General features: G+C 42.8%; 1 protein-coding gene across 4 annotated transcripts in view; it reads left to right on the plus strand.

Annotated features, from left to right (window-relative positions):
- COL5A3 (collagen type V alpha 3 chain) overlaps nt 1-25531 on the plus strand; it is a 154730-nt gene extending 129199 nt beyond the window's left edge. For 3 of the 4 annotated variants that reach the window (XM_042452743.1, XM_042452744.1, XM_042452745.1), the window contains 16 exons: nt 995-1048; nt 1955-2008; nt 2785-2838; nt 4613-4666; nt 6205-6312; nt 10661-10714; nt 11724-11777; nt 13546-13653; nt 14593-14646; nt 15052-15087; nt 16469-16522; nt 16648-16906; nt 17718-17830; nt 18143-18211; nt 18443-18679; nt 22966-25531. In XM_042452743.1, coding sequence (XP_042308677.1) covers nt 995-1048; nt 1955-2008; nt 2785-2838; nt 4613-4666; nt 6205-6312; nt 10661-10714; nt 11724-11777; nt 13546-13653; nt 14593-14646; nt 15052-15087; nt 16469-16522; nt 16648-16906; nt 17718-17830; nt 18143-18211; nt 18443-18679; nt 22966-23112 — 1509 coding nt within the window. In that variant the 3' untranslated portion in view covers nt 23113-25531. The remainder of the gene's footprint in view (nt 1-994; nt 1049-1954; nt 2009-2784; nt 2839-4612; nt 4667-6204; nt 6313-10660; nt 10715-11723; nt 11778-13545; nt 13654-14592; nt 14647-15051; nt 15088-16468; nt 16523-16647; nt 16907-17717; nt 17831-18142; nt 18212-18442; nt 18680-22965) is intronic. The other variant, XR_006102242.1, reaches the window with a different exon arrangement.
- Nucleotides 25532-27536: the final 2005 nt, after the last annotated feature.

Here is a 27536-nt window from a genome sequence, read left to right on the forward strand (position 1 = left end):
ATGGTCACTCAGGGGGTTTCCATGGTTGAGCAGAGATTCGAACCCTGCTCTCCAGAATCATAGTACAACACTCAAACCACTACATCACACTGGTTCTCAAGGGAACTGTCATATTCCCTCTTAATTCATTCTTCTTCACTCCACACCATCACCACCTTGCCAGCTCCATGTGTTGGGCTGTAACTTGCACCCCACCCCACCAACATGACTGTGCTGTTGGGGGGATGGGTTGGTATGACTTGTAATGTCACCTCTTGAGTGTGCCAGATTGGGAAGCCTTCTTTGTATGAAAGATTTTATCAGCGGAGCTCTCAAAAATCAACAGGAAAGGGACTCCCAGGCCCTTGTTGTTGTTGTGTTCCTTCAAGTAATTTCCAACTTATGGCAGATCTACAGCAAACCTATCACAGAGTTTTCTTGGCAAGATTTATTCAGAGGGGGTTTGCTTTTGCCTCCTATCAAGGCTGAGAAATGTCACCCACGGTCACCAAGTGGGTTTCCATGACAAAACAGGAATTCAAACCCTGGTCTCCAGAGTCATAGTCCAACACTCAGACCACTACACTATGAGGGTTCATGGAACACCAATTCACATCATGGATCTTTAGAGGAGATTCCAAAGCCCTGGTACAATTGGCAAAAAACACACTCTGACTTTACTGAGAACAAAGTGGTGGTTTCAAAGAAACTCATAAACATGTCATAGGAAAATAACAGTAGAAAGGACCCAAAGGCTGTTTTCAAGTCCTCCTTTTTGGATGCCAGGACAACCTAAGATATGAATGTTCATCCATTCTTGGTCCTCAAACAAAATGGTGCATTCCAGATATCTTTGAAATCGATAGAGCAGTCAGACAGACCTACTCTCTCAGTCTGCTTGCATTCCCAGTTGGGGTAGAGGTGAAATCATTTGGCCTGGGCTCTGCTGCTTTTATGGGAGGGTTGTACCTTAGACTTTGTGGTAGTACTCAGTGCTTGTATCTCTCTATCCTAGGGCCCAATCGGATTCCCTGGTGACCCAGGCCCATCTGGAGATCCTGGCCCTCCTGTGAGTATCAGTGCTGCTACACCATTGAAGTCTTCTTTTGGCTTTGGAGAAGGAATACTGTTTTAGTAGCATATGAAGCCAGAGGAAGTCCTGGAAGCTGGGCCATCTCTGTTTCTAGCATTGAGTGGATAGTTTGATTTCAAAGTGCTCAGATCCTAACTTTCAGGGCAAGTTCTAAATTACAGTACAGAAAACCCAAGGGCCTGGATGCCCATTGCCTTACCACAAAACAATGTCCTGAAATCCTTTATAACTCTGGGTGAGAGATGGAGTGAGAGAGAATGTATGTCTGGCCCAGGGTCGCCCAGTGATCTTTGTGGCTGAGTGGACATTTTTGTATCCAGGTTCATCTCTCCAAACCATACCAGCTTCTAGTTCACAAATAGCATGTTGTTCTTTACATCTCTCAACTTGAGTGTTGAAGTCAATGTTCTTGGGAACTGCATTTCAGTGTTGGGTATGTTGAATGCAAGAGTGAGATCAAAAATATCAGCCAGGTTTAGCTTAAGATTCTTACTGCTAGTAATGCAGCCTTAGAAGAAGGAATTTAACCTTTTTAGGATGCAAAAAGAGTTACAGAAGTACAAAAATGTAGAGGAGGAAAAAAACAAAACAAAGAACCCGCTCTCACCAAAAACTCCAAAGAGAATTTCACATGTTTCGTCACTGGTCTCATAATACAATCTGACTGATGAAGTTAAATGGTACGTAAGTAAACAGAGAATATGCTGGAAGATGATGACTAACTAACTGACTGGAACCCTGAGCAGGACAACCTGCACATGACAATATTTTGTTGCAAGTCCCACCTGTGGTCTTTTAAACATTTTAGCTTAAAAAGAGCAGGTTTCCTGGGTGCAACTGATTCTGGTGTGAGATTGTTTCTACCTTCTCTTTTTTGTTCAGGGCCTTGATGGAGCTCCTGGTGAGAAGGGTGACATGGGGGATCCTGGACTTCCTGTGAGTATAACAGCTCTATATTGGTGGTGGTGGTGGGGGAACTATACATTCTCCCATCCTCTAAATATATTGTAGTGTTTTTGAAATGGCTGGCTGGATGTGGGTGCGTAGACAGATCCTTGTACTATACTAAATATTTAAACTGGATTTCTTATCATAACTTTCTTTGTAGTTGTTTGTAGGAGAATGTGGGGAATGTTAACTGAATTCTCAGTGCTTCATTAAACTGGATTCTCCAAGATTTGAGTAGGGGAAGGAGGAATTATGACAATGAAAGTAGTATAAAACAGATGTGCTTGTTGTGTAGGAGAACTACAGATACTGAAAACTAGTAAATTAAATAAACAAATAAAACCATTGTGAGCTAGAAAGCTTGGGCTCTCTGCAGATGTGACCACATTATAATACTCCTTAGAACCAGTGCACATGGGAAGGCTAGAGATATCACTCCCAAGTAATGATTGGTACCCTATTTATCACAATCACTGTGTGGATTGATATCACTAGCCTCCACATGTGCACTGGTTCTAAGGAGTATTATAATGTGACCACATCTGCAGAGAATACAAGCTTTCCAGCTCACCATTTATATACAGTGGCAATTGAATATACCTAGAAATAAATTCCACCGAACTTAGTGGAGTCTGCTCATTAGTAGACATGGAGAGGATTGTGGCATTAGTGGAGCAATAGATGTTCTGTGTAAGCCACTCCAAGTGTCCCCCCTCCCAAATGGTGTGGTTATCGGTAATCTCATTATACAACATTCTTTTCAGGGATCTCCTGGAGCTTCAGGGGAGCCAGGTCCTCCTGGATCACCAGGGAAGAGGGTAAGTTTTGCCTTCTGTCCCAAAGGCCAAATGTTGTAACTTCCATCTACTCTGTTACATTGCATTGCATCGATCTGGATGGGAATTTGCAGGCATGGGAAGGAAGTTGGATCTCCAGATCCTCCACAAACCAGCTGAATCACTTGCTGATACTTCAGCCATGAGCCACCTTCACTGGATTCTTGTTTACCCCAGTCTGGAAAAATCTGGGTGCTTTAAATCTGGCTACCTAGCAAAGGACCAGCTAGTGGAACACTCCTTCATTTTTCACTAGGCTGGTGTTGCTCCATTTGGAAAGCAAAAACTCCCCAAAACAGGAAGCAAGAACTCACATAGGCTGCTGCTGACTGCAGAATTAATGCAGTTTGACCCTGCTTTAACTGTTATGGTTCTTTCCTATGGAATCTTGGGACTTGTAGATTTTTGTGGTACCAGAGCTCTCTGACAGAGAAGGCTAAATATCTCACAAAGGTACAAATCCCAGAATTCCATAGCGTTGAGGCATGGCAGTTAAAGTGGTGTCAAACTGCATTAATTCTGCCTAATGCATCAGTTTTACTTCTCCTTCATCTTTTATGTGTAAGGAAAGCAGGGTAAACCCATCTGGCACTTTAAACATTGGCTGAATCCCAAGGTCAGAATTCAGCCAACTGAATGCAACCTGATTTACTTCCTCATTGCCTTTCTCACATGAGGACAGTGAGCATGGAGTACAGTGAGCTACAAACTATTTCTTTACCTCCTATATCTATCTCTTCAAGAAAGTCTGCAGAATCATGGGCAGTTGCAACTCAATACTTCAGATCCAATAAAGATGCCTGGATCAGTTGTACATGCTTTTGCAATTGCAGAGCTGACTTACATGGATCTACATAAGCTACTTTTGCTATTCTGAGAGGAGCAAAATGAAAAAAGAAAGATAACTGGGCAAAATCTTCATAATGTCTTGCACTCATGGAAATTGGCAGTTCTACTCTCAGTGGGCTGGCTGTTACATGCACAGTTTCAGATCTCTTTCCCATGGAGCTGGACTGGTTAAGATCCCTGATCTTTGCTGATATCTTTTCTGTCTTCTGGTATTGGTAAAAGACACCAAAACACCATTCAGTTGATACATTTGTTAAATATTCTTCCCATGCTTGTAACCAAAGCAAAAACCATCTAATACTATAAGAAAGTTTACCTTGACATTGTATGTTCATCTGTACTTGTTACCCTATTCTGTTGCCCCATGCCCTTGTGGAAAAGAAAGAGTTCTCCCAAAACTATGAAAAGACTAGAGTTTTCCTGGTCAAGCTAAGTTCCTGGCTGCTTATGGAGCCAGCAAGTTCACTCAGAAAGTAGTGATTACTCTCACTTTGGCCAAAGCTTACCAAATTATACTAGATTCCCATGTCCTTGCTTATATTGTGGACAATATTTAGTGTCATGTGCCAATTTGTGTACTTTTGGCAGAACTTAAAGATCTTTTATTGTTGAGTTTGTTTCGACAATATTACGGCATCTATTCCCTGGGGCTGCTTGTACATTTCTGTAAAGATTTACATGGTGTCTAATTTACCCTGTTCTTTGTCTTTTGTTTTAATTGATGACATGTTTGGGTTTTTTGTAAGGCTTTATGGCCAGAACAAAGTCATATTTATTTAGTTAACAGGATTGTGAGAGTGATTAGGGCTACAGACTTTCTCTAGAAGAAGGGCAGAAAGATTAAAGCACAAGATCTTAATCAAAGTATGTTATAGTTTATGCAGCAGTTTCTCTCTTTGTGTTCCAGGGACCTCTTGGACCAGCTGGTCGTGAAGGTCGACAGGGTGAGAAAGGAGCCAAGGTAAAGAGAACAAATTGCTCTTCTCTGAGGCCTAGTAATGAAGTGCTAAAAACTCTTATCCATGTCTGCTGAATCAACCACTCATTTTCTCTTCCCCTGTTTCTCCACTTTCCCCGGTATCAGTGCTGTCCCTCAGTGGAATAAAACATCCTGAGATGGATAAGATCCAGAGCCTGAAAAAGTTACTCTGGAACCATGACATTCCACCCCCCCCCCCCACATGGCCAATTTTTATGCTAGCTGGAGGATTCTGGGACCTGTAACCAAAAACATAACCCATCCAAGCTCCAGTGATTCTGTCACTCAACTGAGGAAGCAGGGTTACTCAGGCTAAGGGACCTTTCACATGCTACAACTATAGCCCTATTATTCCACTTGAAACACCATGGCTCCATCCCATGAAAACCTGGGAATGGTAGTTCTGAGATGGTGTTTGCAAGTCTCTTTTGGTGTAATATGTCTTTAAACAACAGAAAAAATATTTTGATTAACAGTTGACTGTTGACAGTTCAGTTGGTTGAGTGTTATGATTGAAGCAACTGTGTGTGTTTGATTGCTCTCTCTGTGTCTGTGTGGACTAGGTTTGGAGCTGTGAAACAGACTTTGAAGTTGATTATAAGTCAGAGAGATGTGTGTACACACACACACACACACACACACACACACACACAGAGTATTATATATTGTGTGTGTATTATAACCCAAGATAAAAGCCTCCAGGAACTTTGGATGAATCAACTGTCTGTAATTGTTTCTTTTAATTATGAAAAGTGCTCAGTGCACTGCCAATACCAACAGCTGTTTTTTTTTCTCTTTGTTTGTTTTTATACTCTGCTGTGTATATTATTTTTGGCTGTAGCTGGGTGACTTTTATCCAGACTGCACCGGGAGTTGGGCTTGCCCAAATATTATTATTGGCAGACAGTCTCTGCTAGATAGTTCCTCTGCTGCCACACCAAACTAGATACCCAGCAATCTGTAGGATATTGTCATGGAAGTTAAAAGTGGAACCATAGTGTTATAATTTTGCAATGTCAGTGTGCCCCCAAGAAAGGACTGTGAAGAGGAATAGAGGTATGCATCACATAAACTCTGTACAGCTTGGGCCCAGAATTTTTCAAGGACTGTCCTTCACTATATGAGCCTAAAAAGTTTTAAGGGCCCTTTCACACTATACCCCTTATAACATTTTTATTCCACTTTAATTTCTGTGGTAAAATCCCCTGGAATTCTGGTGTTTCCAATTGAGTGAGAGGCTTTTGGAATTCTCAGCCTGGGAATTCCTCTGGTGTCTTTGACCAAACTCCATGTCCCAGGATTTCACAGGAGCCAGCTAGGGCAGTTAAAGTGGCATTAAAGTGTTGTCATAGTGTAGTGTGAATGGCCTCTAAGCTTATATCCTTCCAAGCTATCTGTTTCTGTTTTTGCAGGATTTCACATTTAATGGAAACCTGAATCAGACAGTATTGGCTTTTTTGTACTTCTATTCCATTTTTTATATGTGTGTGTATTTCATACCCCTGTCTTTTTGTTTTCAGGGAGAGTCTGGCACAGAAGGACCTCCAGGGAAGATGGGTCCTGTGGGCCCACAAGGAGCTCCAGGCCGCCCTGGCTCAGAAGGTCTACGTGGAATTCCTGGTCCAGTAGTGAGTGCCTTCACTTTGCTTATTCATAGATGGCTGCTAAAGGAGGGATGAAGGATGGTAGGCTGCCTCTTTGGATGACATTATTTTTTATGGGAGAGAAATAGACATACTAGGACCCTTCAAGGCTGAAAGCAGGGACATAGCCGGGGGGGGGGGTCTGGGGGGCCCGGCCCCCCCCCTCCCATAAGAAAAATGAATGGTGTGTGCTGCTGCGCTGCCGCACTCAAGCCCCATTATAATGGTGGCACTTAGTCTGGACCCCCCCCCCTTCCTAAAATCCTAGCTACGTCCCTGCTGAAAGGATTAACATTCTTCATGTGAGCAAAGTGTGAAAAAGTTCCTTTCTTGGACTACAGTTCTGAGTAGGATTCTGGGACCTATACCATGAAATGTAACTTTCCCAAGCTGTTGTTCATATGTTTGAACTTTCATTGCAGAAAGCAGAGGCAGCTATTCTTCATTGTTTCCATTTAAGAGAGATTCAGAGAAGCAACAGGTTTTGGAAAAATTAGAAAGTTGCTTCTTGACACAATAAGAACTTAGGCAAAAGAGAAAATTCATAGAGAGGTTCTAGCATGAATCTGGGTACTTGGAAAATTTTTGTCTTAGGAAGCAAATACACTCATTTGCAACTTTTATATTTGCGGATTTCATTATTCACGGATTTGATTAATATGTTTTCTCTTTAGGAATATCTTGGTCCTCCAGTGCAACTCTTTGGTCACCTTTAACTAAAAGATGCACTGAAAGACCTAGAAATTCCTAGAGAGAATATTCTAGTAGGCCTTTGTGGCTCCTCCTGTGCAGTTCTGTGGTCAGTGTCTGTTGGATGTTGACTACAGAGTTGCACTGGAGGACCCAGAGACTCCTAGAGAGGTGTCCTCTCAGGTAAAAACAAGGTGATTTTTTATTTGCAGTTTTTCCAGATTCATGGGGGTCTTGTGCTCCTAACCCTAGCAAATATGGACGGACAAGTGTATAACAAGATAGTCAATATTGAAGGAAATAGGCAAGATCTTCAAGTGTAAAGACATATTATTGAATAGCAAAGTTGGGATTGTCTATGCCATCAGATTTATGATTTCTATACAATGTGCCCTTTGTAAACTTTGGGGTTCTGTTTTGGATCCCCAACCACCAGCATAAGGGGAAGAATGTGGGACCTCAAGTCCCATTGTTTTCTATGGTGTTGTGCTCCTGCGTGCTGTGCTGTGTGTGCACCATAAGCGCACTCGCCATTATAAGTGCTGAAGCTTGCCCTCTGTGTGACCTTGAGTCCACATACGGCAAGCCTGCATATGGCACTGGTGTGCTGTATATGGTTGAGAAAAATTAACTGTGAAGAAAGCTGTCAGGTAAATAACTCATTTGAAATGTGGTGCTGGATATCATGGACTCACCAAAAGATAAATAAATGGATATTAGATTAAATCAAGTCTGAACTCTCCCTAGAAGCCGACTAAACTGACTGTTGTATTTTGGACATGTGGGCCAGAATTCTCCAAGGCAGTTACAAATGCATAACCTAGAGTTACACATTTCTACCTGGTTTACATTCATAGAATCATAGAGTTGGAAGAGAGCACAAGGGCCATCCAGTCCAACCCCCTGCCATGCAGGAAATCACAATCAAAGCATCCCCGACAGATGGCCATCCAGCCTCTGCTTGAAGACCTCCAAGGAAGAAGACTCCACTACACTCCGAGGGAGTTTGTTCCACTGTCGAACAGCCCTTACTGTCAGGAAGTTCCTCCTAATGTTGAGATGGAATCTCTTTTCCTGCAGTTTGCATCCATTGCTTCAGGTCCTAGTCTCTGGAGCAGCAGAAAACAAGCTTGCTCCCTCCTCAATATGACATCCCTTTAAATATTTGAACAGGGCTATCATATCACCTCTTAACCTTCTTTTCTCCAGGCTAAACATCCCTAGCTCCCTGAGTCATTCCTCATAGGGCAAGGTTTCCAGACCTTTCACCATTTTACTCGCCCTCCTTTGGACACGCTCCAGTTTCTTAATGTCCTTTTTGAATTGTGGTGCCCAGAACTGAACACAATATTCCAGGTGGGGCCTGACCAGAGCAGAATATAGTGGCACTATTAATTCCCTTGATCTAGACACTATACTTCTATTGATGCAGCCTAAAAATCCTTGAATACATAATCCTTATGTATTCACTAGTTTAGGGAGTGTGTGTGTGTGTGTATGTATGGATTGTAAAAGTTCCCTAATCCCCACTCACCAGACAGCAGCCACTGAAGCCAACAGTGGTCTGTTCCTCTGTCAATTGGGAAGCAATTGACTGATTTTCTCATCCACCCCACTCTCCTTGTGTTAGTGATTTCCAGTGTGTGTGTGTGTGGGTGGGGGGGGGTTAATTGTGAGAGGGACCTTACTTCTGGTTGTCAAACCAGAGATCACTAACAGGAGGGAATGGGAACATCAGTCAGATGTTTCCGAATCAATAGGGGAACATACTCCTGTCACCTGCATCAGCTGTTGCATGGTATGTGTGGATGGCAGAGTGGCCAGGCCGGGAGACACTATATAACTACTTAACTTTGGTGGTTATGCATTTGTCACTGCCTTGGTGAATTCTAGCCAAAATGAGGAGACATGGTTCAGTAGAAAAAACAATAATGCTCAGTAAGGTAGAAAGCAGTAGAGGAAAAAGAAAGAGAGTGGATAGACTCAATCAAGGAATCCATGGCTCTGCATTTGCAAGACCTAAGCAGGGCTGTTGATAACAGGGTGACTTGGAGTTCTGTTATTCATTGGGTCAACATAAATTGAAGCTGACTTGATGACAGGTAACAACAACAAGTTTAGTATTAAATACCTTCCAAAAATATGGCTGTAACTGAACTGAGCTGCTGATGAACAAAAAAGAGGAGGCTACATTGTGTTTAAATGCTGTCAGCTGGGGGAACTGAAGCAGTTAAACAGCCAAGAAAATCCAGCTGTGCATAGTGGAGTTCCCCTTGCATGCATATGTATGGTTCCCCCCCCCCCCCCCCCACACACAATTTCTTTAGACTAAAGCATTCCTGTGCTTCAGGAATTCAATTTTTTGCAAATTCTGAATAAAATTGGAACTGACCTGCAACACCAGGACAAAAGTGCTAATGGGGATCTAGTTATTGAACAGCTTTTACAGTTCCTAAATGTTCCAACACAGTTCTTAGCTCGAAAAATATATCATAATGCTTTAATCTAAAAATGCGCATTTTTGAAGGGAAAACATGTTTTTAAGCTGAAATAAATACTTAAAAACATATTTTCAGAGCATCTTTTGCGCGTGTGTGTGTTTTTTTTTAAATAAATGCAGGACATAGGACAATACTCAGATTATTTGGATCAGCTGAACAGCAAACTGATTGAATGTAGTGAGCTGGTTAGCATGTTAGAATTTGGAAGGAGAAACCTGAGGCTGCATGAGAAAGGGGAAGAGATGGATATTTTCCAGCTAACAGCACATAATCAAATAAAGTGTTTGAGGGGTTTCTTTTCACAGCATTGGGAAGAAATATATATATATATATATATATATATATATATATATATATATTTGGTGAGGAAATCTATTTCTCCCTCAACTAATGTTGATAACTGCAGCTAAGCTCAGAGAAAACAGGTAGCCTAGGATGGGTGGAGGTGGCAGATGACCACCCCTCCTAATCAAAAATTCCTGTCTCTAGCCGTGAGTGCCTTCTCCCTGGGGCATGGAACCCCTATGAATTTTAAACCACTTTGCAATGTGCCCTTGCCTTATGCAGGGGATCCATTCTGGACCCCTCCCCCCCTGTGTAAGGCAAATTCCGCTTATGTTAAAGCCCCATTGAAAACAATGGAGCTTGTGCATGTGGCATGGTGTGGTGCGTATGCCATGGGCTCATGCACCATTTCATGTTTTGTCACGCGGCTTTCAGCATAAGCTGAAAGCCATGTATAGTGCAGGCATGCTGTAGTTATGTTAGATGAGCTGTCCAAAGTGCTAAATTCTAGGCTTTAAAATCAGTTCAGCTCCTTGGATAGCTCCTTAAAAGTTCAATCTGACACTAGCAGATTCACAACCCCACTGCTATGAAAGCCACCTAAGACTTCAGTACTGAAACATGCCCCCACTATAACATTGCTCATGGGTGAACACATATAGAAATGACATGGACTGGAAACAGATTGATTCATCCCCAGTGGTGTTAATTACACCTTTTCTGCCTTAGTGCTTTCTGTAATCCTTCTCTCTGCAAGCCCCCACCCCCAAGTTTGTGTCAAGGATTTGTGTGTCAGTCTTTCACCCCATCAAAATTGTCTCTATTGTCTATAGCTTACCATTTCTTTTCTCCCATAGGGTGAACAAGGTCTCCTGGGAGCACCTGGTCAGGCGGGCCCCCCAGGCCCAATGGTGAGTGACAGGAAAGAAAGTCTCCCAGGCTCTTATTTAGGACAAGCAAGAACAACAGCTTCTTGCCAGTGAAACATTTTATTCTATATGACTTCTGTCTTTCCTCAACCCTCTCCCCCCATCATGACATCAGACAGGCCTTCCATGGAGATTCATTTAATAAAGGAGGAGCAATGTTGTGTGTGCGCAACTTTGTGGAACTAAGGGGAGAGAGAGCAGCTCAGCACTGCCATACGTTTCCTGAGTAGTGTTTTCAGAGTATGATCATTGTGCACCCAGGTGTGTCCAGAACGTAATGGAGAGAAGCAGATGCTCATTCAGATTCACTGAACAGCTCTTTACCCAGAACACAGGGCTGATTCAGGCAGAATTCACCCAGTGAATGGCAGTCTCAAGGTGATGGTTTGCACATGTGAAATAGCCACATCAAAAACTGCATCTCAAAGACAGTCATCAAGCAAGTTTAACCTTAAGCAATGTCCATGGACATGCATGTGTGAATCAGCCCTTCCTGGAGTCCCTTCTCCTTTGGGATGCAAAGGGATCTTGCAGTGCCTTTGATACAAATTGAAAAATAGAAGTTGGTAGCATGTGCTGTTATAGACTTGAGCCTATTTCCTCAGATGCAAGTCTATGAAAAATTATACTACCCACTTATATCTTTCAGTTAGTCTCAAAGTTGCTGTACGATACCTTTGCATACTAATTTTCCAGACTAACACAGCTATATCTTTGGATTCCCACCGGGGGGGGGGGGGGCTTTTAATTGCTTTTATATCAGCGGCAGGAATCATGCAGCTTTCCAGATATTGTTTGCCTGCAATTCCTCTCATCCTTCACTATTTAGGACTGATGGTAGTTGCATTCCAACAACATCTTGAAAGCCATAAATTCACCAGCCCTAGGCTATAGGTTAATAAATCCAATTACCTCTGCAGAACACAATCATAGCCTGGTTGTAACCCAAAGTCCAAAGGACTTATAAATGAATCTCTTTTCCTCTTCTTAGGGTCCAACAGGACTCCCAGGTCTCAAGGGTGATCCTGGCTACAAGGGCGAAAAGGTGAGTTAAGTCAGGTGTCTACTGTCCAGTGAAAGTTGAAACCCAGATGTGAATGTCAAAATCCCATTTTTAGACTCCTTTTCCAGAATGTTCGTTTGTACATTTGCACTAGTAGCAGTATTCCAGTTAAATCCTTGCTTATCTTTTTGAATTTGATCTTTGTCATAGGTGGGGTCTTGCATAACCATATAGCTGAATTAAGCTGGTGCAGCAGCCCAGAGGGGAATTGATAAACTCCCTATATTCATCCATCTGCCCTAAACAAGGCAGGGGTGGGAAAACTTTAATCTACTGGGTATTTTGGAGGGCAACTTCCTCAATTCCTTTCTCTTGGCCATGTTCAGACCATGGATGTTTCTTACCCCTAAACTCTGGGAAGTTAACATATATGTGTGTTGTTTGTGCTGGTGAGGGTCATGGTAGTGGCAGCATGTGTTAGGATTGAAGGTTGCCTAGTTGTTCAGACCTGCTTTAGGGTGATGTCTATATACTATTAATTCACACATAACTATGCCAGCCTTGTACTGTTCTGGAAATCTGAGCTCCTGACTACAACAGCTGAAAAGGGCCAGCATGATTGGGTATTGAGTATAAGTGTCATCCAGTAAATATGGACTCTAAATAATAGAACTCATGGAGGTAAGGGGATCATTCACACTATACAGTTAGAGCACTGTAGTTCCACTTTAGCTGTCATGGCTCCATCCTGTGGAAACCTGGGACTTGCAGTTTAGGAAGGGGCATTTAGATTTCTCAGCCAGGATGTTCCAGTGTCTCTGACCAAACTACAAAGCCCAGGATGGAATCGAACCATGATAATTAAATAATATCACTATAATTCTGTAATGTTAGTGAGGCCATAGTTTCAGATTCCAAGTACAAAACATTGTGTTTGGCCACAGAAAAGTCATCTTCTGTTTTTTAAACAGGGATAACGTTTATCTTTCTTTCCTCCAGAGCTATATAATTTTATATAGGAATGATAGATTATTGAGAGATCATTTTTTAAAACCTTCTACAGGCCTAAATACCCTAAATGTGTCAGATCCCATCTGATCTTGGATGGGAGACCACCAACAAATACCAGGTGCTGTAGGAAGAAACTGGCAAAATCACCTCTTATTCCTTGCCTAAGAAAACCATAAGTAGGCACAGACAGACAGACACACACACACACACACACACACTGAATGTGTAATGACTTTGAAAGGTTAACTCACCAAAATATTTGTGACAGAAGCATAAGTGCCCATTTCTGCCACTTTGGCAGGAAATAAAATTTAATAATAATAATAATAATAATAATAATAATAATAATAATAATAATAGGATTTATTTATATACTGCCCAATCACTGGGAATCCAAGCAGTTTACAACTGAGGGGAAAATAAACGGTTCCCAGCCCTCAGGCTTACAATCTAAAAGACACGACACAAAAGGAGAAGGGAATGGTGGTGGTGGTGGTGGTGGGGGGAATCAGGTCCAGCAGTTATTCTTTCCCTCTGAGGCCTGGACCAAGGCAGATGGACTGGAGGGAGGGCTTGTCTTCTTCCAGGCAGGCCTGTTGGTGCTAGTCTGCCTCACTCTACCTCAAGATGGTGGATGAAGGGAGGGCTCTTTTCCTTTTTGGATAAGGAGGAAAGTATAGATCACAGATATTTATACCTTTGTTTTCCTGGTTTTTCCTCTACCTCTGACTCTTCAGCTATGTCAATCATCTTTTCCTCCCCTCTGCTCATTTCCTATGCATCTCCTATTGTCTTCTAGGGTCATGCAGGACTCATTGGGTTGATCGGTCCCCCAGGTGAGATGGGTGAGAAAGGTGACCAGGGGCTGCCAGGGAACCAGGGAACACCAGGCCCTAAGGGCGACCCCGTGAGTAGAAGGGAGCTCAGCGGGAGGGAATGGGGAGCAAAAATGTGGTGGGGGACTACAGAAAAGCACTGGCAGCTTGGTATGCTCTGGACAGCCGATCGGAGTAAGGATGGGAAAAAGTGGGGTCCTGGCTGATGAGCGGCTATAAAAAGGAGGAGGAGACAGGAGTGTGTCTTAGAACTGGCAAGAGTGCAGTTGGAACTCAGGGTTTAGCCTTGAGGGGGATCCAGATTCCCATCTAGGGAGGAGGGATTTCAGAAGGACAGAAGAAGTCCTGTGAAATCAGTTCAAATTGATAATTTCTTTGAGCAGTGGAGAGCCAGTGAAGGGAAGGCTCAGATCCACATTATTTTGTAGAATTATGATTTACGAATAAAGCTAAAGAGTCATAGGATTTATACTTCTATTGAATAAGCTTTAGTGGAAGATGTGTGGAAAGAACTAAAACACAGTTGAAGAATAACTGAAGTCCTTGAGTGAACTGAAACAAAGTCAATTTGTAAGGAGTGAAGTAACACATTATGTAAGCATAAGCTTTGAGAATCAACTACCAAAAGAGATAATATCATAAGTTATTTATGTAAATAAAAGTTATTTTATTTTTGTTCAGAAAGGAGTGGCCTACCAAAAATAATAAAAACATTTAATAATAGTCTTAAGTCAGTGGGAGGACCAAGGGTCAGAGAAATAGTTCTGAGGTAAAAGACACCTCACACTATTTGTCATACGACAGGAGAAGACTCCCGTGTAACCCTGTGGTGATAACATAATTTGGTGTCAATCAGGGGCATCTGCGAGTCCCAGTGTGAGATGATCTTGAAAGATCTAGTGTTAGAGATCTAAGATATCTGGCCTCCACAGGGACCTTTTGCAGTCTGGCTGGGACAAGGACTTCACCAGTAATCTCCAATGCCCACAACACTGTTTTCTCCTTAACAGGGAGTTGTTGGACCCCTCGGCCCCTTAGGACCACCTGGCTCTCCTGGGCTCTCGGTAAGTATTGGACCTATTTCACCATGGATTCTAAAACTAGAGATGTCCACTAGTTGGACATGAAAGGTGTACTCTTCCCAGCTACAATCCATCCTTTATCTTCCACTTTTCATACCCTCCTTATCTTCCTCTTTGCAGATACCTATAGGTTTATCCTTTGTTCATAGGACCCATGGGCTTCTCCTTTCTCGTTCCCCACTGTTTATACAACCCATTCCAGACATATGGATGTATTTTCTTTCACAGCATTTCCACTTTCCATCACCACGTGGCCATCTCTGTACATTCTTCCTCCCTGATCCCTTGACCCATTTTCATGCCACTGCACCTATCTTCTTATATATAAAGACTCCACCAATCACTTTTTGTTAATCATGATTGTACATTTCTTTTGTATTTCTGTAGGGACAACTGGGACAAAAAGGCAACAAGGGTGCACCGGTAAGTAGCTCCAGTGGTTGCACTATGGTTGAGAATTGTGTTATGGGTGGTCTTGGGCCTAGACTTCTGTCTGTGCTTAGCATTGATAATTTCTCAATTATATGCCCAAGGAACTCTGATTCTGAGTCAAAAAGAAATTACTTTATAGCCTATAATGATAACAAATGTACCAAATTCACAAAAGTTGACTAATGCTTAAACTTAGTCTGTTTCTACTAGTTATGCAGCAAAGCGAAAAGGAAAGGAAAGGAATAAGGGAAATGTTGCTCAGCTCCATTGCTCAGATTCTGAAACAGAGGTGGACCAGATGCCATGCTGTCTGTTTTTGTGTGGGGCCCTATGCACCTGCAATCATGCCAAAACTGCTGGATTTCACAGGCGTTAATGACAAAGACGTGTCTTATACTCCTGGAATCCTCCTGTGAATAATATGTTTGCTCCCTGCATACCTTGTTTTAAAGGGAAATGCCAAGTTGCTTTGTGCTATCACCATACTGTTAATTTTGAAGTTCAGCAGCACAGGGTGGGGGTGGGGTGGGGGAAGACACATAATTTGCTTTTAAATCCAAGTGGGTGTGGTATGCACATCTTGTTAACAACACAATTATTGCTTCCCTCATGCTCCCCAGGGTGCTGGTCTTATAAACTAGACTCATGCTTCTTGTTAACTTGTTGAAGGGCATCTGTGTTGCTGAAATTAAGTAGCAAAATGACAGAGTGTTCAGGGTGTGGCCAGTATAGGGACCTGCTGAAAAGAAGTTACCCACCTTTGTTCTAAAAGCTAATTCAGTGAAGTGGTAGATATCTGCTTGGATTGTATGACTGACTGCACCTGCATTAGAGACCCCAACAGCTGAACCAATCAAGTTCCTCCATCTAAATCAAGGAAAGGAATCTCATTGCCTTCCAGATGTTCTAGGTCAACATGTCCCAGCAGCCCTAGTTGGCATAGCCAGTAGTGAGAAATGTTGTCCGTTACAGTCCAGCATCATCTAGAAAGTGGCATGAGTTCCAACATGATTTAGAAAAGGAATTGTTGGAAAAAAGAATTTTACCCTAGCATTCTCCCTGGCATCTTCTTCCTTCTACACAGGGAAGGTTGTTATGTACAAGAGAGTTCATACATGCAGTAAATATCAGCTCACCAGGCAATACAAAAATCACAATCTAATTTTAAGACTACCATCTAAAGAAAATCTATCCTGGAATCTGAAGCATCTGAAAATCTGAAGTGTCTTGGAAGTGATGAGGTAGTGCAGAATAAGGCTTCCATGTGCTTCACTATGATTTGGCCTATGATGTTTTCGCCAGGCATTGCTTACATCATTTACTTGGAAGGGGTTGTGCCTTTGGTTTATAGTTCTGTTCTGTTTTCCTGCAGGGACCTATTGGACCAAAAGGTGATCTAGGACCCCCAGGACCTCCAGGGCCACCAGTGAGTGATGGAAGAGAAATTGATAAGCAGGACCATTGGACCACTATAACCCATTTCCTTTTGCCATGCCTTTCCTTCTACTCCATGCTACCCATTTCTCTGTTCTTTTTCCCCCTGACTCCTAGGGCCGCCCTGCTGAGCTGCAGGATCCAGTGCCAATGGAAAGTGGTCGCAAGAGCCGTCGTGACTGGGAGCTCAGGGAGCAAGGAGATGCCCCGGTGGCAGGGAATTCAGACCCTGATGCAGATGGACTGGCAGAGGTTCTGGCAGTTCTAAGTTCCTTACGCGATGAGGTGGAACAAATGCGATGTCCCCTAGGCACCCAAGAGAACCCTGCCCGTGTCTGCAAGGAGCTCCAGTTTTGCCATCCTCACCTCACAGATGGTGAGACTGAGAGAGAAATACAAGCCACAATCTTCTCTACACTTTTAGCATACTGTATACCTGCATAGGCACACTGAATCATACAGATGGGCAACAGATTGTTCAACAGGCACTAAGGCAGGGGCAATGGGACAATTTCACTGTCCCTGATCTCCCTCAGCTCCCCTTCCCTGACAGCAAGTCCAAATACCTCAGTTTCTTCTGTTATCCCTTTGTAAATGGCAACAGAAAGTGACATTGCTTCATTTCTTGTCACCATTTTGATTGGACTGCAGAGGAAGACGTTTTTTGGGGGGAGTAGTGCAAAATTCTAAGGTGCGTGTGGGAGGATTTTTGCATGTTTCATGCACTGAGGTGCTTTCTGCATGACTTAAGGAGAAAAATGCCCCAAATAGCAAATTTTTTTAAAAAAGGTTATGGGTACAGCAGATGGACTTCAGGGCCACAAAAGTCCCAGAGAGTGTACATGGTCCATGGGCTGCACTTTGCCCACATTTTGAGTTCACCAACTGCAAACTTAGCTCCCAAGTTAGACATACAAGAGAAGGTTCTGTGTGTGTGTGTGTGTGTGTGTGTGTGTGTGTGTGTGTGTCTGCTTGTGGAATGATTGGCTGCACAACAGATTGCATTTACACACTCTGAGAAAGATGTTGGCTTGCAGATCATCATCCCTCATTTTTGACTGTGTTGTCTAGGTCAAATGGGAGGTATAGTCCAACAATATTGTGAGAATAATACTTTCCCCTACTCCTTCCTCATGAGAACCACAGCCATTTATATAGTGACACTCATTTCTCAAACCTTTTCTCAGGTGAATACTGGATTGATCCTAATCAAGGATGCAGCCGAGATGCCTTCAGAGTTTTCTGCAATTTCACAGCTGGTGGGGAAACCTGTGTATTCCCTGACAAGAAATTTGAAGCTGTAAGTAGCTCTGCTCAGTAACTGGGAAGAACCTGATGGGTAGTGGCTTCCATGTCAGTGTGAAAGTGAATCCACTTTAGAATCTGAAGAAGATGTCCAGGGTGCCAATCCGTGTCCCAAAATAGATTCAGCACCTTAGATTCAGATTTCTGAAACTCAGAATGGATTCCTCACTCACCCACTTATACTGGGTGTACTCAGTATAATATGGATGACTGGGTACTTGGAAAGGACTGCTCTGGCACTGAAAACAGGTTCAGCCTGAATTTAGGACCCTCAAATGAACAGCTAATATACAATCTGTGTTTCCAGGTACGACTTGCCGCCTGGAGCAAGGAACAACCAGGAAGCTGGTATAGCACATTTAAGAGGGGCAAGAAGGTAAGCCTCCTGTGTTGGCACTGCTATTTACTCCTGCAAACAGCTGTAGTGAGAAGCAGCATACAGCAATGTTTCTTTCCTACCCCAACCTCTTTATCCCATGATCATAATCATGGTCCAAATGGACACCTCCTGTGTGTGTTTGTAAAAAGGTGAATAACCATAGAGAAAACTGTCTTTCTACCATTCTGCTCACTCATGCTGCCATTTTCTCCTCTTCTGCATTCCCAGTTCTCCTATGTGGATGCAGATGGCAACCCCATGCAGGTGACCCAGCTTACATTTCTGCGCCTGCTCAGTGCCATTTCCCACCAGAACTTTACCCTCCTCTGCCAGAATGCAGCTGCCTGGTATGAGACTGACACCAGCAGTCATGCTCGGGCCTTGCGATTTCTTGCCTTCAATGGTGTGGAGCTGATGCACAACAGCACAGAAGCCCCCATTCGTGCCTTGTATGATGGCTGCCAGGTGAGACATTGGCCTTCCACTACATTACCTCCACATTATTTTCTCCATGCTTCCTTTCTCTCCCTTTATATCTCTTAAAACTACCTGTGTATCTCCTGATAACCCAATATCATTCTAAGACTTAGAAGTGATGCTTCACTGCTAGTCCTGAGCAAGCATGAGAAAGTCTGTCAGTTTTGCACCACTCTGTCCCATTTTAATTTTTTAAACCTCAAGTTCTTTCCATTTTGAATATGAAAAACACTTTAACCATTTGTTAAAGAAATGAAATGAAATTCTCCCTGCATTTTAACTGGTCTAGTTCAATAGATACAGCTATTTCCCATCAGGGAAAAGACCATGTTGTGCCTATATGCTATGTAACTCTTAAAGATGAGGAGCTGCTAAGGAAAAAGAAGTGGCAGCCCTTATTCAGCATGTGTCATTGTTGTATACCAAGGATACCATCTCAGATTTTTTAAGAGTCCAGCATCTTACACTGTGTCTAATGCTGATGGCTCAATGGATTATTAATCTAACATGTTTGGTGTCTCCCACATTCAAATTATTTTCATTTCAGATATTAAAGAGTGATTTTTGATAAATGTGTATCAAACCTCAATTGAAACTAAGCTCTCGCCCTTCCTTAGCCTTGAGCCTTGAAATGGAACAATTTATTTGCAAGCTAGCCACCAAATGTAGGTAAAGGCCATACTTAAATGGGCTGGGAGCCCTTTCTAATCATCCTAGTTGGCTTTCCCTCATATTTCTCCCCCTATTGGTCCATGATCCCTCTAGTAATTTTTCATCTATAAGATCTCCAGCATCCAAACTGGGATTTTAAAGTGGAGGCCAGTTTGTGCTTAGAATTCTTGGCCCTGGAAACAAACTAGAAAGAAGAGGATTGGGATTCTGACTGGTGATATAGTGCAAGTGGAAGCTTGTTTAATTAAGTAATTAATAGGCTGGATGGGCATTTGAATAGGATGTATCCCTCTCATACCAAAAGACTGAATGTTCCACATACTCATAAAACATCTTCCTTTCTTTCAGTTATTTTATTTCTCCTTTTCATTTTGAGTGTTGGACTAGAACTCTGGAGATCAGGGTTTGATTCCCTGATCAGCCATGGAGCTCCCCTGGGTGACCTTGGGCAAGTTACACACTCTCAGCCCTAGAAACTAGACATGATAGGGTCATCATAGGTTGGAAGTGAATTGTAGGCATACAACATACAACAACAACCTTTTCATACCAGAGAACTAATTTGGGACAGTTAATGCTTTTAATAACAACAACAACCAGACTCATAGATGTTTATAGTTACCTAGAAATTGAATAAAATGCATCTATTCAGGAATTTTATTTTATTTTTGTTAATTTCATTCTCAAGAGAAGCAATGAGTAATTTTAGCAATTTTCTTCACACTGCAAAAAAAAAAATCTTTGAAAGTTGTGTATTCATGAAAGTCAATTTACAGACTTATTCTATGCAGAATTCACATGTGGGTTTGGCACAGGAAATGCTGTTACCTGTGCAAAATATGCAGTTTTCTGGGGCAAGGGAGGAGAAAATACATGAGAATTTTGCATAGAATAAGTCATGAACTGCAAAGATTTCAATGAGTCCAGGATTCTTGACTTATCTGGGTTTCCCTATGCTCTAGAAACACATTTCCTGGTGCACGCGCACGCGCACACACACACACAAAGAGAGAGGGGGGAGAGAGAATATTCCTTCAGTAGAAATACTTCTGCTCAGGGTTCAAACCAGTCAACCTAATTTTCTTCCTGAAAGCTATTCCATGTCCCTACCCTGCCTTCCCCAGCCTTCCATTGCTCCTGTCCAGTTCAGCCTCAGCATTCCATGGCTACTGTGCAAACTCACTCATGATCTGCAGGGTTATTTAGATCTGAGAGGGAGGTACGTCTACAAACCTCAGGGTTCCCCTGTGGCAACACCATTATTTCTCAGTAGGTCAGTTTCGGTGCACTTACACATTAACAAGTGAAGGACAAGGACAAGTGAAGACAAAGACAAGTGAGCTTACTTGTGAGGACAAGGAGACTTCTGAATTCCACACTTGTCATTCCCCCTCTCCAGATATTTCTTGGCTTGGATCTTTTGAAGGCATGCCAGTTGACCTGCTCTCCATCTTTGATACTTACCCTTCAAAAACATCCCTGTCTGAGAAAAGAATGCTAGGAGCTGGATGTCATTTGGTTCCTTTCCAAACCTTTAAAGTCTGTGTAAGGAACATGGTCCTCCAAATGTTGTCAGGCTACAACTTCCTAGCCCCAACCAACACAGTTTCTTTGTAGGTAATGCCATTTATTACCTATAGGGGTCAGGACATTAACCTTCACTATTATATTGGGGGTAGATAAAGTGCAACCCAGTCCCCTCCCTTAAAAACAAATTGAGCAGAAAAATCACCCAAAACAGCACATGGAGTGGCATTGTGACTCTGCCCCTCCCTCTGCCAACCTATAACTTACTTAAACTACCAGAAACTAGTCCCAAACATCCAAAACTACAAATTGGAACTGGACTTCCACTCACTTCCAGCTCACATTTTTTGTCCAAAAATATGCTAGTGTAGCCCACTAAACAGGAGGCATGGGACCAGAAATTTTTCCCCAGTGCATCCCAGTTGCCCACATTACTTGGATGCCTCTTATCAAATTCTGAGTTCAAACCTCACTGTTCTATGATACAGTACTTCACCCTCTTCAACCTGCCAAGCCCAGCACTTCCCACAATATGAACCCTGTTAGCATGGAGTTAACAAAAGTAACAGAGATTATTTCCTTCCATGCTGGAATCTGTTTTTTTCCTGGAATCTCCTCCTCTGATGGCCATGATGTGAGAAAAGGATTGGCAAAAGCATACATCCACTATGATGCCATCTGCAGTATTATTTAATCTATGCCTTGTGGCTTGTCAGTTGTCCCATCTGGTTGGCATAGCTAAAGAAAAAACTGTTTTGAACTCCAATTTCAAGTATCCCTCAGCCAGCATTGCTAACATCCATGCTTACTAGTGGATTGTAGGAGTTGTAGTGCAAACAGTAACTCTTCCTTGCCCTGCTTTGTTGTTGAGGTGGCTTGTTTGTGAGGCACTGGGGGAAGGGACAAAATCCTGACAATATAAGGAGTTGGACATAACAGCTTTCTGGTTACTTTTGGGGCTGTCTTCAGATTTTTGTGTACTGGAGAGCAAGAGGGGACCAGTGCTTCTTACATTTCTTTTCTACACATCTCCCCTTCCTTATTTTATACCCTATGCATCTCAGTGAGCAAAGGAGGCCTCTTTAACCACCCTTCTTTCCTGCCATTCCAAATGAGTCAGCCCTGGGGATGGAAAAGAAATTCACATTAGTCAGGAGATTGCTTGCAAATTGATCCAATTTCTCCTCTACAAGACTATTAACAGAAGCATTTGTGTGTATTTTTTGTTTTGTTTTGTTTTCCCATCATTGGGAGAAGGTCACAAGCATTGCTTTCTTTTCTGTTTGAAATGATGTCTAAAAATGCATATATTTGAAGAAGTTGGACAAGCCCACTCTGGTCACTGGGAAGAATGCATGCAAATCATGGGGAATTAAGAAAAAGCATATCCCAAAATATGCATGAATTTCCATGTGTGAATTTGTGGGAGGGATCTGGAAGCCCCATACAAAACACAGACAAGCTGAGAATACTGGTGATGGCATTCTGAGAAATTGATGAAAACAAAACTGACATCATTTCAAATCCCTTGTTATCTTTGCCTCTGTGTTGGAGACCATTATCTGCTTGGTCCACCATTTGTTGCGCTCATTGATTTTTATGATTGCTCAGCTACTCTTGCCCTCTTGAGATAATCTGACTGGCTTTCATACTTTAAGAGAATTAAGCCACCACAAAACAATGTTAGGGTTAAGGTAGCCAAATGAAGTAAGGAACAGGGCTCCTGTATCTTTAATGGTTGTGTAGCAGGGGGAATTTCAGCAGCTTATGTTTGTGTGCCAAGCAGATGTCTTGGGTCCCATGCAAAGACAATGGCAGGATATGAATTAAGGAAGGAAGGAAGGAAAGAAAGAGAAAGAACCAAGCCCCTCTTCTACACAACTATTAATGATGCAGGAGCTCTGTTCTGTTTTTCACCTGGCAACCCAACCTGTGATCCTTTAACAGCTACAGTGATCACCCCCAAAGAAGTCACTATGATAACCATGGAGGTCTTTCCATAATCTTTTTACCCTGGTACTTCAATTTGATATTGTTTCCGATGTTGTCTTCTCTATCTGCACTCCATCCTCCAGGTGCGCAAGGGTCAGGAACGGACAATCCTGCAAGTTGTGACACCCCATGTGGAGCAGCTCCCATTGGTTGACGTGGCCATTCAGGATTTTGGGGACAACAACCAGAAGTTTGGCTTTGAGCTTGGGCCTGTCTGCTTTGGTGGCTGATCCCTCCAGAGTTGAACAGCTCCCTCGAGACTGTGGGACCACTCCTGAAAGAGAGAGAGGGGGCTCATAGCCCCCCTTTCCCAGCACCTGAGGAGTGGGGAGCAGGAGAGGAGCCGGCCCTGCAAAGACCTGCCGTTGTATTTAATCAGATGACAGCTTCCTATTTATGCGGCCAAGGTCCCCTTGGGGTTGTGACTCTTAGAGAGCAGCGCAGAGCCCAGACTGAGCCAGGGCCCTCATTTTGTGCAGCCCCAACAATTGGTGCTATTACACCCTCTTAGTGAAGCACTGGACTGACTGCCCGGCACCTGCAGGGATGAGGGTAATGGAGAACTTGCCACACACTGCTGACCTCCCCCTTCCTACTGCCCTTTCTCTTCATCCCTCCAAAAGGCACAGGGGCATCAAGAAGTCACTTGAGAAACGGGAATTCTGGATCACTCTATTGACACAACCACCCACAAATGGACATGGGCACAGGGATTGGATGGAAGTAGTGGAGGAGGACTGCAGTAGCTTCCAAGCCAGTGGAAAACCACAAAGGAATGGGATTCTGATTGAAGACTGAGCCACGGACAATCCATTGAATTCAGTTCAACTGAGCAAGGTTTATCTTGGCATGAGAATGGTATTACTCTTTTACAAATTAATCTAGGTAGGTAGATCCTCTTAAGATCTTCAAAGGAACAGGGGTATATGTCAGTGTTATTCCTACCCATCGGATCTCCAGGATGCTCTATTTGGAATCTGCATCCTCATGTGACTGCTATTCACTGTTGTCTATTCCTACTCCGGTTCCAGGTGCTATGCAGGTGAATGACACAAAGCCAGAGGAGCTAGGAGGAGACTGAGACCACTCCTGTCTCTCTTTGTCCTGCCAGACATTCCAGCTGTGAATCTGCAGTATTTATGCCAGCCCTTGATCATCTTTTTCTGTCATTCCATCCATGATGGACAGAGAGAGTAAAGGATTCTGAGTTTTGGTCCTTGGATCCTGTTGCCCTTGGCAGGTGCCTATAAGATGTTGCTAGTGCTATGGACATTTCTGTCCCTCTGTAGAGAGAAGCTGATATGGTGCAGGTTGGTTTCCAGTTATCCAAGAATCTGTATGTCTCATGGGCTTCCTGCTGCCCAAATCCCTTAAGAGTATATACAGGACAGAGGCCTGAACCCAATCCCTCACCTTTGGTGCTATTTCACATTCCTCCCTTAGCCCTGACCTTTCTTCACATTCTGGTGCTATAAATGCCTATATTTTTATGCTTTCTCCTTGTAGCTCAGGCTGTGGGTCCAACCGGGTACGTGTGTGTATGGTTGAGTGTTGAGTGCATGTGTGTGTTATTTTATCATCTTTTAACAATCTGTATTAAATCTCAGAGCGTGTGGCTGCTTCATGATCTCTGTGTCACCTGATAAGCACACCAGAACTCCTTAGCTCTAACAGTTTGGCTCAAAGTTTGATAGTATGTTGATTTGCTTATCTGTTAACATTTCAAAGTGAAACACCCCAGACACACAAACATATACTATCGGGCTTCCTATGCTATAAAACAGGACTGTTGAAATGCTCTCTGATTCAGTTTGGGGCCAAGTTAATTAATTTGGAGTCAGTCCTTATTCTGTTTGGACCTGTTCAGACCTAACTCTGAATCAAAATTCGGAAATCCGAATTTATATGCCAGATGTTGATTTGTGCTGGGAAACACAAACTGCCATAATTTTTATGTAGGGTATCTCTGCCCCCGCCAATAGGTGCATGAAGTTTAGAGGAAAAATAGTGACTAGAAGGGGAATAACCATGACAAATAGGGTCTCAGGGAGTTTGGTTTTGGTTCCCCCCCCCCACTACTTTTAAAACCTAGCGCCATGATAGTATAATGGGTTGAGTGTTGGGCTAGAAGTCCAGGAGACCAGGAGCCAATCCCTATTCAGCTGCAGAAACCCATTGGGTGGCCTTGAGTGAGTCATGCACTCCCAACCTCAAAGGAAGCCTATGACAAACCTCTGAATAAACCTTGCAAAGTAAACTCTATAAAAGGGCCACCATAAATTGATTTGTAATTACAGCAGCATGGGATAGAATTGAGGCAAACTTTGAATCTTGTTTGTCTTGAGGCAGTAGGTAAGAGAATTGCTACTAGCTAATAAAACTATTACCAAAATATTCCTCAGCCCAACATGCTGCCACTCATACAAAACAAAAAGGTAAGTACTGGGAGGATGAAGAAAGGAAAAAGGGAGCTACATTGATCACAACATTGCCACTAAGATTCAACAAAACTCATCATGTTGTTCTTGCTAACCAAGAACAAGCAAGAGAATACTCTTTGGCACCACTCCCTCCTCCATCAGGCACTGATTGGGAATTGCTTTTGAGACAGTTGCCCCAGAATGGCAACTAGAATCCTTAATGGGCAAAAGCCGGGTTTTTTCAATGTTCTCCCCATCTCGACTTCTCCTTTTGCAAACCTTTGATGATACATTGTCTGCCTGTCCTTTTCTTTCTTGATGACTGAATGGGTCCAAATGGCTTTGGACCAATCTGATTTACACCTGACCTGATGTGGACTGATATGATCCAATTCAGACCTGATTGAAGTGAGTCTGAATCATTCCATTCAGTTTTCAGCCAAATAGTTTGCATAGCTCTACTGTAATAGTTCCCTCCATGTAATGTTGAATGATGATAAGGATACTGTCTGAATGTGAGATGGACACTTTTCCCTCTGTAGGTGGGGCTGTCATCTAAATTATGCCGGTATCTTCTCTGGCTTAAAGGAAGGCTATACAGCTCTAATCATTAGCACTGTATGCTTTTGCATCATGTGTTTAAATAGGTGGTGAAAAACTACCTTTCTGGGAAATGGGCACTAGTGCTGAAATGCTATAAACAGATGAAATGAAATGCCAGTTACTATCATGTCAGAATGCACAGGGAGGCCACTGAAATCCACAAACACCGGGACAACCTCAACAGGGAAGAAGAAACCCTGAAAGTAAACAAAGTTAGTCTACTAGTCCTGAAAAACACCCAAATCAAGACTCAGCACAAGCACATGACTATCACTCAGGATCAAGAGGTTTCCCCTGAAGACGATTACCAATTAATAATAATAATAGGATTTAAATAGACACCAATCCCCCTTGCATATTCCGACCACCACAACACACTTCCAGGCTGTGCCCTTCAACACAGTACAACACACAAACTAACTCTACCATTAATATGTAAACCACTTCCTCCCAAACAAGGATCCCACAGGTACATATACTCCACATACCCCTCTGCCATTACCCTCTGAAGATACCAGCCACAAATGCAGGCGAAACGTCAGGAATAAATTATTCCCGAACACAGCCACATAGCCATAAAATCCACAAAAACTATGGCTGCCAGCCGTGAAAGCCTTCGACTTCACATATGAAATGGAACAGTTTTACACATACACATATACACAATGCCCTCGACCCTTTCAGTGGTGTTTGGATTATTTTGTGTAAGTCAGAAATTCATGTTTACAATTCCCATACCCATATTTACCCCAAATGTGCATCGCCTTCCACTTCTGGAGATGGAAGACATAGTGTGAGTGGCAAGTTGTGAAACTGCCAGTAGCAGAATGTTGACACAGCAATCACTAAGGCAGCTCTATTTGCCTTCAGTGATATCAGCGCGTTGCAAAATCTGATTGGCTAGATGGCAGCGTGACATCATAATGTTCGCTCTGTTATCCCAGATTGGCTGGAATTGTGCAGTGAGCAAATTCAAAAAAGGGGGGAATCACATCTCTAAACAAACTAGAGGGAGAAAGGTTAAAGCACATCCAGGGTTCCCACACTAACAGCAAAATTTGACTATAGCGGGCCCTTGGTATCTACTGGGGTTTGGTTCCAGGACCCACCATGGATGCCAAAATCTCTGGATGCTCAAGTCCCATAAAATACAGTGGCATAGTAAAATGGTGTCCTTTGTATAGAATAGCAAGATCAAGGTTTGCTTTTCGGAATATATTTTTGGAAGCCACAGCAAAATATATGTAATATTTTCAAGCAGTGGATGGTTGCATCATCCACAGATACAACCATGGATATAGAGGGATATGGAGGTATTCATGGATATGTAGGGCTGACTGCATTACAAAAGTGAGACAAGTAGGCTTCTAGGGATGAATATTAGTTTGAATGTTAAGCTTTGCCATAGATATTCATAGGAAAAGGTTTCTTATCTGTCTCTTCCCACACGTTCTTGAGCTTACTCATTTTATTCATTCCTCAGCCATTCTTAGGGCTTAATTACAATCAAGATTCACTAGAGCTCATTTTCTTTTTTAATGCCATGGCTTGACCCTACGCAATGTAATAGTTGAAGGAGTGAGAGAAAAGAGGATAGTGGAGTTGTGTCCTCTCTAAGACACATTGCACTT

The sequence above is a fragment of the Sceloporus undulatus genome, chromosome 2, assembly GCF_019175285.1.
Source record: "Sceloporus undulatus isolate JIND9_A2432 ecotype Alabama chromosome 2, SceUnd_v1.1, whole genome shotgun sequence".
NCBI lineage: Eukaryota > Metazoa > Chordata > Lepidosauria > Squamata > Phrynosomatidae > Sceloporus > Sceloporus undulatus.